This window comes from Mus musculus, chromosome 15, assembly GCF_000001635.26.
Source record: "Mus musculus strain C57BL/6J chromosome 15, GRCm38.p6 C57BL/6J".
NCBI lineage: Eukaryota > Metazoa > Chordata > Mammalia > Rodentia > Muridae > Mus > Mus musculus.
Window position 1 is genome coordinate 73,249,977 of NC_000081.6, and position 12,898 is coordinate 73,262,874.

The following is a 12,898-nucleotide window of genomic DNA, read 5'->3' on the forward strand; positions in this document are numbered from 1 at the left end:
TAAGACACCATCTTTGAAATTGATAATTACTTTAAAAACTGCACAGCATCGTCTACCATTAAATCAAGACAGGCATTAGATTCAAAACTTGCCAAATAGGACAAGTGAAGGACCACAAAGTGTTATCAGTACACTGGTTTAAGAAATTGTGTAGCTACCTGTTCCTGTACCAGTAGCAAGAAAGGCTTGCCTTAAATTAAATTAAATTCCAGCACACTGTCCTGAGGGCACCATACCCCGTAACTTTAAATCTGAAAAAGCTCTGATATTACTACTACCTTCTGGGCTGACAGCATGTAAGGCTTTGATAAACTGTCTCATTTCATTCTAAAAAAAACCAGTATGGGGCAGTATCTGTGATCCTGATCCTACGGGAAAGCTAAATACCTTGTCACAGCTTAAGAATTTCTTGAAAATTTTGCACCTTCAGTCCTGGACAATTACCTATCAATTAACTAGATAGAACCACCCAGCAGCCTCACCGGCCAACTGAAGTTTGCAGTGAATTCCTGAGCTGTCTTGAGGGTAGGACACCAAGCTACAAAATGGACAAACTTAAGAACTTTTTGCCTGCAGCCACCAGGCTAAGTTCAGACCAAACAGAATCTTCCAAAAGCCACCATTGATAAAGCTGGACAGCAGCAGAGCCTCCAAACAAAAAGCTAAATAAAGACTCCAAAGACCTACCCTACATCACATATACATCCCCAAATCCCCAGCAGCTTCAACCTGGAACCAAGGCTCTGGATACAGCCTCCATAAAGTTACCTCTATAGATTCTACTTTGTCATTAACACCCATAACTGTGCCCCATTGTCTGTGAGGTTACTGGGATTGGGGAAAGAAAATGTAGTACATTTAAGACTGCCAAAATAAGCCATGGTGGCGCACGCCTTTAATCTCAGCACTTGGGAGGCAGAGGCAGGTGGATTTCCGAGTTCGAGGACAACCTGGTCTACAAGGTGAAAGTGAGTTCCAGGACAGCCAGGCCTATACAGAGAAACCCTGTCTCGAAAAAAAAAAAAAAAAGACTGCCAAAATATACAAAGAACTCAAGAAGTTAGACTCCAGAGAAACAACCCTATTAAAAATAGGGTTCAGAGCTAAACAGAGAATTCTCGAATGGCTGAGAAGCACTTAAATGTTCAACATCGCTAGTCATCAGGGAAACGCAAATCAGAACAACCCTGAGATTCCTCCTTACACCAGCCAGAATGGCTAAGATCAAAAACTCAGGTGACAGCAGATACTGGCGAGGATGTGGAGAAAGAGGAACACTCCACTATTGCTGGTGGGATTGCAAGCTGGTACAACCACTCTGGAAATCAGTCTGGTGGTTCCTCAGAAAATTGGAAATAGTTCTACCTGAAGATCCAGCTATACCACTCCTGGGCATATATACCCAAAAGATGTTTCAACATATAACAAGGACACATGTTCCACTATGTTCATAGCAGCCTTATTTATAATAGCCAGAAGCTGGAAAGAACCCAGATGTCCCTCAATAGAGGAATGAATACAGAAAATGTGGTGCATTTACACAATGGAGTACTACTCAGCTATTAAAAACAATGACTTCATGAAATTCCCAGGCAAATGGGTAGAGCTTGAAAATATCATCCTGATCGAGGTAACCCAGTCACAAAAGAACACACATGGTATGCACTCACTGATAAGTGGATATTAGCCAAAAAGAAGCTCAGAATACCCACAATACAACTCACAGACCATATGAAACCCAAGAAGAAAGACTACATCAAAGTGTGGATGCCACAGGCCTACTCAGAAGGGGGAAGAAAATAATCTTGAGAAGTAGAGGGAGAGAGGGACCTGGGAGGGAGAGAGAAGGGGGAGGGAAAAGGAAGGCTGGTTCAGATACAGGAGGAGATGGGGGAGAAGTACAGAGTGTTAGGAACTTGAAAGGAGGTGTGTAGCAGTAGGGAAGGGAGAACTGGGAATAGCCTCTAGAAAGTCCCTGATGCCAGGGACTAAAGAGGTTCCCAGGACCCAACAGGGAAGACATTAGCTGAAATACCCAATAAAGGTGAGATAGAACCTGTAGAGACCATATCCAGTGGATAGGCACAGCCCCCGGCTGAGGGATGGGTGACCCACTCACCTCAAAAATATTAATCCAGAATTCCTCCTGTCAAAAAGAACAGGGACAAAGAGTAGAGCAGAGACTGAAGAAAAGGCCATCCAGAGACTGTCCCACCTAGGGATCCATCCCATCTGCAGACACCACTGCTGATGCCAAGAAGTGCTTGCTGACAGGAGTCTGGTATAATCTGCCAGAGCCTGACCAATACAGATGCAGCCAAACATCAGATTGAGCGTGGAGACCGCAGTAGAGGAGTTAGGACAAGAACTGAAGGAGCTGAAGGGGTTTGCAACCCCAGAGGAAGAAAAACAATTATCAACCAACCAGACCTCCCCAAAGCTCCCAGAAACTAACCCACCAAATCAAAGTGTACACATGGGGGGTTGGGGGGACGACCCATAGCTCCAGCTGGATATGTAGCAGAGGACTGCCTTATCAGGCATCACTGGGAGGGGAGCCCCTTGGTCCTGTGGAGGCTTGATGACCCAGGGTAGGGGAATGCTAGGGCACTGAGGCAGGAGTAGGTGGGTGGGTGGTTGGCACCCTTATAGAGGCAGGGAGTAGAGGGTAGGGGATAGGGGGCTTGTGGAGGGAAAACTGGGAAGGGGGATAACACTTGAATGCAAATAAATAAAATAACCAATAAAAAAATGAAGAAAAAAAAAAGACTGCCAAGAAAACAAACAGATGACAGCAAACATCCTGAAAGTGGGCAATACTGTCATACCTTCTGATACTCATTGTGCAAGAAAGCAGGAGCTCTACAACATCTGCTTTCCTTTAACTGGAACACCAATCAAGTGCTCTCTGATCCAAAAAGAGAGCATCTTAGTACCTGCTAGCCATGCAATACCAAGGTAGTAGGACGACTTACACCAATGGCCTCTGATGGCTTCCTGAGTTGCAGCTTATGTCAGGACAAGTACTTCACTACAGTTTTAATCTTCTGTTTTATAAACCATCTGAGACAATGCTGACTCCCACAGCAATGATGGCCTGTGGTACAAAGACCTCCGTAACTGTCACTTTTTTATGTTGTGACTGTGAAGCTCACTATAGAGGTCAAACCGTTGATATCAATATATATGTTCTTTCTGAAGGGCTCAGTGACAGACAGCAAACTCAAAACACTTGCCTCACTACTCAGTGGGTACATGCTCTTCACAACACAAGAGATCCTGGAAATTGCTTTCACTTACCACTTACATTCTCTTACTTTGTGTTAATAGGGATTGTTTAGAAACACATAGCAGTATCCAAAGGGTAAAACTTAGAACAAAACCTGGAGGGGAAACCCTACTGGCACTACAACTCAAGTTCTGCTCACTTTGAAAACTGTCAATGTCAGCCTATGCAGACCACGCATACAGCCCCAAGCTTGTACACATACAATTGACAGCAAGCTTACTGTTCAGATGCTGTTGTGTTAATGAACTACTAATTTTTCAACCCCAAACTGAAAACCACCTTAACTTCCACCACTAACAAGATTGTCAAATTAACAATGGTGCATTCACCATTCAAAAACAGGACTCTACACATCAGTGGCATTAGCATGGGGGAGGAGACATGACCACCAGGATACCACATACTTAAGCTTTAAGCAAAAGAGGCTGCCACCCAATGATACCCTGAACATGAAGGTCAAAGAAGACAGGAGTCAGTGCCAGGAGAATGACATGGAACAGCAGCTTTGGTAGAGCTTTACACTAGAAATCTTGTTGACACGGGTTCCCAGTTATGCCCAGTTTGTGAAAATGCACCAAACTGATCACCCAACATTCAACTCAGTGTTGGTGTGTTTATTCTATCAATAAACCCAAAGGGTGCATAGAAGCTATGGTGCAAAGCTAGCCTGGTAGTTCTGCTTGTCTATTGCCCTCATTATCTACAAGGGACTTGAGGAACTGAATGTGAGCCAAGCACACTCACAGATGCTCTTTATTATGTGCACAGACGCTTCATTCCAAGACGTCATTGCTAGGAAATGTTCATACTGAGCAGAAACTCCAAAAGTTCTTTATTATGGTTCCTTGGCACAGGAAGGATTTTCCAATACAAATGTTTAATGCATATTATATCTGCCAGTCACAAAATAATAACAAAATGCTGGGGGCTTATGAGAATTTTTTTACTGACCATGTTAAAATACTGCCATTTAGGAACTGTTCATCCCTAACAGAAATGCCAAAAGCTAACCTCATTCTGCACGAGTTCACCCTCGTGAGCACAGAAAAGGACACAGAGACAACTTCCTTGAACCTTAAGGACCCATTCAAGAAAGTGTGGCCAAGAATCTTTGCTAAGTAACAAGCATCTGAAAGTGCCTTTCTCAGCTCTCAGTCCCAGTGAGCCCACAGCTCAGTTGTGGATGCTGTAGTGATACATCTGCTCAAAGGGTTCCTTAAAAGTAGTTAAGGGGACAAATTTGGGGATCATGTTTGATTTATTGGTGTGGCAAAGGGCTTCCTGCTTCTTTAGTAAAGGATTGGATGTAATATAAATGAAGCAAACCTCAATAACAGAACTCATTTAATTATTGTGACATGTTGCTCATGGAAAACCCAACAAGAAATTGTATTATAAAGTACACAGTACAAATGTCTTCTGTTGGCCATACTACAAATGTTCCAATGGTGAAGTCCAACTCCACTGCAGTCTCTGTGTACAAGACAGTCATGGCTACAGTAGAAGCACATGTGCACTGTGCTCCTGGCAGGAGGTGAGTATGACGATCCCTGTCCTCAAGGAGCCTCAGTCTAGTAGGGAGGAGACATACTAGACTGTGAGCTCCTCGAGGGCAGGAAAGCGCTCCATCATCTGTGCTCCATGCCCAGGACCTGAGCAGTCCAGCTGCAGCTGCCTGGAGCATGCCTAACCCAAGAGAGCTACAAGGACTTGAAGGGCAGGCTGCAAAGCCAGAAGGGCCAGGACACAGAAGCCAAGAAAAATGGGAGGATTTTGCTAGTGGAAGAAGCATTTCATGTGCGTAGAGTCTGGCTTTATTTAAGAGGTCAAGATATTCTCAGGCCCTAAATATATCCTTTCAGCTTTTGCCTGGACACAAAAGAAGCCAGTGGAAGGTGTTTGAGCAGCAGCAATACTTTCCTAGAAAGTCATATTAAACCAGTTACTGCCAGATATATGAGAAGGAGCCAGGGGCATTGGAGAAGCTGGCTTAGAGAAGGCACAGCTCCATTTCTTAGACAGTATGATGTACTGTAGGAAACTTACAATCGAAGTTTGAGGTTTCTAAGCAGAGCAAGCCCAAAACTATAAATGGAGGGAGAGGCAGTGCCTAGGAGTGGGCCAGGCAGTGGGGAAGGGTATATACAGCACACAAAACTCAAGGCAGGGAAATGGCCCATCTAACTATAGGTAGAATATCGTGTCTATACGGAAAGGAGCTAGTCAGTAGTCAGGAGGCAGAAACATTAAGCTGGAAAAGTCAGCAAAGAAGTGAGTATAGAGAGGGTGATGGCTCTCCCACCAGAAAGAGGAAGATTTCAGGGTTAGCATCTGTCAAGATCAAAGGGGACTTGTGCAAAAAGCAACCAGCAAAACAAACATACCTGCTGAGCAAAGCAGCTCTAACAGTTACAACATAGATACGAAGCGGCTAAAGACACAGTGTTTCAGATGGAAGAAAACTCAGGAGGAAAGACTGTGGCTGTTGCAGGCATCCAAAAGCCTACCATGAGAAAAGCAATATAGAGCTGTGTGGCAGGAAAAAGAGCCATGAGAGTGTAGTGGTCTTATGGAAGTGGGTCTCACTGCACTAAATGACCACAACTGCCACTGTCTCTTCAGTGGAACTATTGAGCTCTCTAGGTTGAGGCTACAAATGTACTTAGCAAACATTGCTTACTTTATAAACTGCCTATTTTTCCCATGGGGTCTGACCTCCTTGACACACTCCCACAAGAAGCCTCAGTCGAAGATAGCTCCTGAGGGCCTATAGAAGTAGCAGAGCAGTAGGCAGTTAGATGAGCATTCTGTCCTGCAACAGCTGGAGACGCTTTTGAAAACAATATAGCCAGTAAACAAAGAAGTCAAGTTTAGGCAAGTCCCCTAAATTTGAGAGAAGATGGCAGTATATATGGAGCTGTTTCAGGCTGCATATCCTGCAAATTATATTAAAACACAATCTTCAGTCACCTGGTACCCAGTCCTAACCCCAGCACTGAGCTGCAGAAATGAGTAGGACATGGTGACATCTATCAGGTTGAGTTAATGCCAGGGACACAGACAAGCCAGCCTAAATCTTCTCAGACCCAGAATTAGGTACTGTACAGATGATCCTTTGAGGGAATCGGCACAAATCTGGTTTCTGTGTGAGTTTCCAGAGGACTGGTAACCCCTCCAAGACCTAGTGCCTACCACTGCCTAGCACAAAATTTCTGAATAAACAAGAGATGTATTAAATACAACAGCAGTAGTCTTCAAAAGGCACCAAAGTAACGCTCTCTTTGGGAGATGGGGGGGGGGGGCGGCGGGGGCTATTGGAGGAAGGAACATCTTGGCTAGATTCTCAAGACTGAACAGGAGATTATCAAGTAGAAAAGAGATTGAGAATAAAGCATGTGAAAAGGTCAAGAGCCACGGCAGGAGAGTTATAAAACGTGGCGGGTGCACAAAATGTCATGAAGGAGTTCTATGAGGTGAGATTGGAGATGTAAGCTGGGTCATTATAATGATAGGTCTGATCAAGCCTTCTAAGTCAGAAGGGGAGTAAATGAATTAAGATCATAATCAGAGCTTCAGTAAGAACTTAAGATCTAATTCACTGATAGCTCTAAAGTAACAAGATATACAAATTAAATTCCAAAGTGTCTGTGTCCTAAAGAAGCAGGGCCACCTTAGATATGCTGACATAACCATCTCAGAACTATGACTGCAGAGGAGGAGAAGCAGCAAACCTGCCCCCACCCCAGGCCCTCGCCACCCCACTCCTACCTGAGCTGAGCTTTTAGTTCAGTAAACCTGGGCCGCCTGCTGGGGTCATAGGCCCAACATTTCGTCATAAGGCTGTAGAGGGTGGGAGGACAATTTGGAGGCATTGGTAATCTTTCCCCATTTTCAATTCGACCGATCACATCATTGTTCTTCACTCCTTGAAAAGGCTTCACGCCATGCATCAGTATCTCCCACATACACACACCTGCGGAGTGGGAACGAAAACAGTGCAGTGAGCTCAGCACCCAGAGAGAAAGGTCCAGGCTAAGGGACCAGATAGGCAGCTGGCAGAGCTGGGCAACTAGACTAAAATATGGTGGCAAAACACAGGTGAATAGCAACAGCTAGTTCATGTGGCACCAAGAATATCAGAGTCAGAACTTCCTAGGTGGCTTATTTCTGAAAATTCTGGATTAGCAAGTAGTCTACCAGCTACTGTATAATTTAACTGGTACAAAAACTACAGAAAACCAAAACCAAATCCCCAATGACTTTTTATACCTGCCCCACCACCAATGTAGGGCCATACTGATTTTAAATATAGTCACTAAGGCTTAATAAAACAAAACAAAATCCTATCATTAAGTCTTAAACTCAAGAAAGCTTGGATTCTTTTCCACCAAGGTACATAAGGGTATTATCATTTCATTTACACAACTTCGATCTCATCTAAAGACCATGACTGAACCTCAGAGGGTGTACCTACTCTAACTCTGGGAATCAGGGATCTGTCCACCATCTTCTTATTCACCAAAGAATTCATCTTTCAAACAAATGAACAAATGTAACAGCACTGCCAGACACTGACAGTGGTGGCAGGGGACAGGGAAGCAGCACAGTGGCATGGAGTGCAGGTCTCTCTCTGAATCCTGTCAGGGCCACTCTGTATTCTGACCCTCCTTACCTCCTCGTGCCTTCTGGACAGGCCAGTTCTAAAGAGCTTTTCCTGTGTCTACCAGGGAAATTATAATTCTTTTATATCTATTCCTAGCCTCAAGCACACATTTAAAAATAAGGTCCTGAGAGGAAGGTACAGACTGGGCAGTGAAGTTCGTCTCTAAGGAGGCAAGCCATATTATGTGTTCATTGGAACCAGATTCTTAAATTGGTCCCAAATTTAGTTCATAGAAAGAGTCCCTGACAAAAATAACTCGCTGCTGAAGACAGAGCTCCTTGCTCCCTGGGAACCAGGACAGTATTATCAGCCATGGTACTACTGTATCTTGTCTCCAGGCACCTTTTTTGAAATTTACATGTCTCATCCTTAATTTCCAAAATGGTTTTACATTTCTTTAAGTACTGTATTTTTAAAGTCAAATCTATAATGACACTGATTATAAATAATAAAAATTTATGGCAAGACGGGAAAACAATGCCAGTGTAGCTATGAGATAATCTTTTCTTACCATTTAGATTTTCTTACCAAAAAAAAACCTCTTTTAAAACAATCATACATCAAAGTAACAATACAGCTTAAACTCTAGCAAAGTCCACACGAGACAGCAAGTACAGCTGCATTAAAACATGTCCTGATGAATACCAACTATAAAATCTTAAGATATTCCAAAAATGTTAAAATGTACAGGAAGGGACATTTAGCCTGTGAAGCACAGAGTCCCTGAGAAGATGAGCGAACATCTTGCCTTGTGGTTTACATGGCCAAGTCCACCTAGCACTTGTACTGATTGAACCCAGAGCCTTCAACTAAAACCCTGCCTGAAAACTAAATGGATTAAAATTCACAGCATTCAGACAAAGAATGCTTATTTGATATCTATAGTTAATTTTACTTACAGAAGTTAAATAAACAATGATTATATTTCTGTTCTGAAGCAGTTTCAAACTTTACAGAGATGACTTCACTCAAGACTGCCCACGAGAGCCACAGGTGAGTATCAGCGACAGAAGGAAAAGCAGAGTGTAGGGAGATACCTGCTTATGTGAAACTTCCCAAAGAGGGGACATTTTAGGTTAGATAGGGTTCAGCCGAGAAGGAGTAAGACTCAGGAATTCCAGGCAGAAAGACCAACATCAGGTAAGACGGTTTTGGAGACAGCAAGAGGAATCAGTTACTTTACAAGCACAGAAAGTGTTTAAGCAGCCACACTTTCAATACAATATAGTCGACAGAGCAAGGGGGAAAGAATGTGCATAAAGACCAAGGCAAAGGAGATGAAGAGCCAGCTCCCAAGCCTGGAGACAGGCAGCTTCAGAACAAGACAGAAAACACACAAATGCTTTGGGCCAGCAGCAACTCACTGAGCCAGAAGAACCTACACGCGGCAACAGTGGGAGAGAACGAAAGCGAACAGAAAGAGGAAAACAGGCAGCTGCTCCTTTGGGGACGGCAGACAGAAAAGAGCAGGAACGGTGACGACAGGCCATACTGACCACAGACGCTATCAGAGCACAGCGTCTGACAAGGGACGCTCACTCTGAAGATGCTAACTTTTACGTGATGCTAGCTTTATTTTGTAGAGTACAGCGAAGTTTACTTTAAAAAAAAATACTCACCAAACATCCACACGTCACTAGCTGAGGTAAAACGTCGAAAATTGATTGACTCTGGAGCCATCCATTTAATAGGTAATTTTCCTTTGGAAGCTAGAAGATTAATTTCAGAAAATGAATTTTCTTTGTTAGCTAATTGAGTAGTAACAAAGCTAGTCAAGATTTTCAGCATCAAAATAAAAAGCATCAGCTCTGACCCATAGGCGTCCATTTCTTTGGAAGAATGACTCTTTTACTTGGTGCTTTGGAGGGTGAAAAGTGTATGTGGGGTAGAGACAGGAAACTTGGATACTCTCCCCTTTCCATTTGAGGCTGAATCTGTGCATGTTAGGAAGAACACACAGCCCATGATATGAGGCTTCACAGTATCCTGGAGCACATTCACCTGCAGCTGGGATCCTTGCTCTCCAAATGCCCCGTGTAAAGCCTACACATTCCACTCCTGCTAGACCAGTTATGCTCTACCAAGCTGACCCAGACACAACACTGTGCTTCCAGCAAATACAAAGAAACATATTAACCTAAATCCTAGAATGAATCATGCTTGGGGGTTCTATTCTTTATAAACAAGGCTCAACCCCACTAAGTCACTTGCCTGGAGTTGCTTTGCTCACAGAAGCCAGAGTTATTCTCTGCCTCCCGATCAAGTCCTCTGGCTCAGACCTCAGATAGAAATGTAGAGCCTAGGAAAGCTCAAAGTTTTTATTGCCTTACGCATACCCTGAGTGACTACAAAAATCATTCCAAGCGTAAATGTGGAGTCATAAACTCTACCAAAGATGTGAATGAACAAAGCTGGAATTGATGGAGAATCAAGATTGATTATATCTTCACTGATATGTGCAGAGCAGGAAGAAGCGATTGAATGATAAATATATCAAAGCAACCCTGGAAACACTCCTTCCTACTAGGGGTGAGGCATAACCTTGCTAGTGCTCCAGATGCTGAGTGGAACACACAGGGCACTTCTCCTCAAGTGACTCTCGTTCTTGAAGGCAGGCAAAGAAGCACAGTCAGATGTGGTCCCGGGAGTAACTAACTAAGAATTGGTCAATTGTCCCACCATGCACTGAGGAGAAACACAGTGGGGAGCATGGGGAGGGAAGTGTACAGAGCAGGCAGGAACAAGCACACACTCTATAGGCCTTCCTCTGTAAGTAGCAAGACTCTCTGATCAATTCTGATCATTCTGATATGGTGTTTATATGGATTTTGTTAGGTGACTTTTCAACTTTTTATTAGATATTTTCTTCATTTACATTTCAAATGCTATCCCGAAAGTCCCCATACCCTCCCCCTGCCCTGCTCCCTTACCCACCCACTCCCACTTCTTGGCCCTGGTGTTCCCCTGTACTGGAGCATATAAAGTTTCAAGACCAAGGGGCCTCTCTTCCCAATGATGGCCGACTAGGCCATCTTCTGCTACATATGCAGCTAGAGACACGAGCTCTGGGGGTACTGGTTAGTTCATATTGTTGTTCCACCTATAGGGCTGCAGACCCCTTCAGCTCCTTGGGTACTTTCTCTAGCTCCTCCATTAGGGGCCCTGTGTTCCATCCAATAGCTGACTGTGAGCATCCACTTCTGTATTGCCAGACACTGTTAAATGTTCAAATGATGTGAAATTTTGGTCTTTATACAGAGGAACTTGGAATTTAGCTCTATAGTAAAATTTTAGGACCAGTGAAGATTTGTACTAGATATGAAATGCATTTCAAGATAGTAAAAAATGTAGATAAAAATAGCCAAACTATTTCTACAGTTCATGAAGTGTTAGGTCTACTGGGAAAAGAACTCTGATCTGAACTGAAATGAGTTGGGGTTAATGAAGGCTGGGAATCAGACCAGGGCAGTAAACAGGCAGCCCATCACTAAGCTGAATTAGTACTTGAGGTCTGGTGTGAAACTAGGTCTTACTTCTTTGTATCAAGGCCCATGAAAAAAACTGCTCTGTCATACTGGGAGCTGTGTGATAAGTTCTATACCTTTTTACTTTCTTTTTCTTTTCTTTTTTTAAAGATTTATTTATTATATGTAAATACACTGTACTGTCTTTAGACACTCCAGAAGATCTCATTATTGATGGCTGTGAGCCACCATGTGGTTGCTGGGATTTGAACTCGGGACCTTCAGAAGAGCAGTCAGTGCTCTTAATCACTGGGCCATCTCTCCAGTCAGCCTTTTCACTTTCATAAGCAACAAATAATGTGTTTCCCCGTATCTGTTTCTCTACTGTACTGGCACTACTTTTCTTTTAGCAATTCTGATAAGTGTGTAGTAGTATCCTTCAGGGGCTTGAACTTGTATTTTCCTAGTGGTTAAGACCATGAACAGTCTTTGTGAATTCATATTTTTGTTCAAGATTAAATGCATCCTTTCTTTACATTTAAGAGCTCTTCCCATATTCTGGAGACTACCGTTTGTCATTTATGTTCTTCACAAATATTTTTCTCCTGCTTTGTATCTTGTCATTCATTCCTTATAAAACAAACACAATTTCAGCATGATTGGATCTATCAATTTTATATTTTAATAAACTTTGCTTTTGGTGGCATGTTTAAGAGTCCCTGTTAAACTCAGATCTCAAAGAGTTATGTTGTTTCTTCTAATTTTACATCTGTATGTCTTATAACTAAGTCTTAGTCTGTTTTGAGTTATTTTGAGGTGAGCTCTGGGTTGCGAGTTTCAAGCACCTTTGGCTCACAAGGCCAAACTTACTCTATTACACTGGTCTCAGTAAGCACATCACAACACACATCCTCAAAAAAAAAAAAAATGCATCAAAATCTTCATGTGTTGACATATACTTGTAAGTCTAGGATTTAGAAGACTAAAGCAGAAAGGTTACAAGTTTTGAGACTAGTCCAAGCTACAATAATGAAACCCTGTCAAAAACTCATTCTTCCCACAAGCAACCCAAGTATCAATGATTCGGAGCCCATTTCTCATTTGTTGCCCTGGTTTCTCACCTTTATAGTAAGTACTGTCTTCCATATATCGAGATAATCCAAAGTCTCCCAATTTTACACAATCATTTGAAGACACCAGAACATTCCGAGCAGCAATGTCCCTAATCAAGAACAATTGGGAGCAGTAAGCACAGTTAAAACAGTCCCATCAACTCAGAATCGTTACATACAGGAGTACAGGGAGGTATTTTGAAAAACAGTTCATATACAATATGAAGAGATTTATAAGTTGTTTCACTTCATATGTATTCCTTCTAGAGGATATTTATAAGAATGAGTTGATTATCCTTACGAATAATTGTGAAATGTATTCTCAAACCCTGAAAATACTCATCACCTCAGTAAACTCACACAGTGACAA

At 42.7% G+C, this 12,898-nt stretch overlaps 1 protein-coding gene and 1 non-coding gene across 36 annotated transcripts in view; both read right to left on the reverse strand.

Moving 5' to 3' along the window:
- Positions 1 to 12,898, reverse strand: part of Ptk2 (PTK2 protein tyrosine kinase 2) — a 218,719-nt gene that overhangs the window by 44,875 nt on the left and 160,946 nt on the right. For 33 of the 35 annotated variants that reach the window (XM_030248328.1, XM_006520427.4, XM_006520430.2 and 30 more), the window contains 3 exons: positions 12,538 to 12,638; positions 9,572 to 9,661; positions 7,058 to 7,262 (listed from right to left, as the gene is read on the reverse strand). In XM_030248328.1, coding sequence (XP_030104188.1) covers positions 7,058 to 7,262; positions 9,572 to 9,661; positions 12,538 to 12,638 — 396 coding nt within the window. The remainder of the gene's footprint in view (positions 1 to 7,057; positions 7,263 to 9,571; positions 9,662 to 12,537; positions 12,639 to 12,898) is intronic. The other 2 variants (XR_003951347.1, XM_030248333.1) reach the window with 1 other exon arrangement.
- Positions 4,839 to 4,906, reverse strand: Mir151 (microRNA 151). The gene has a single exon (NR_029561.1). It is a non-coding gene; the product is annotated as a microRNA 151 (primary transcript).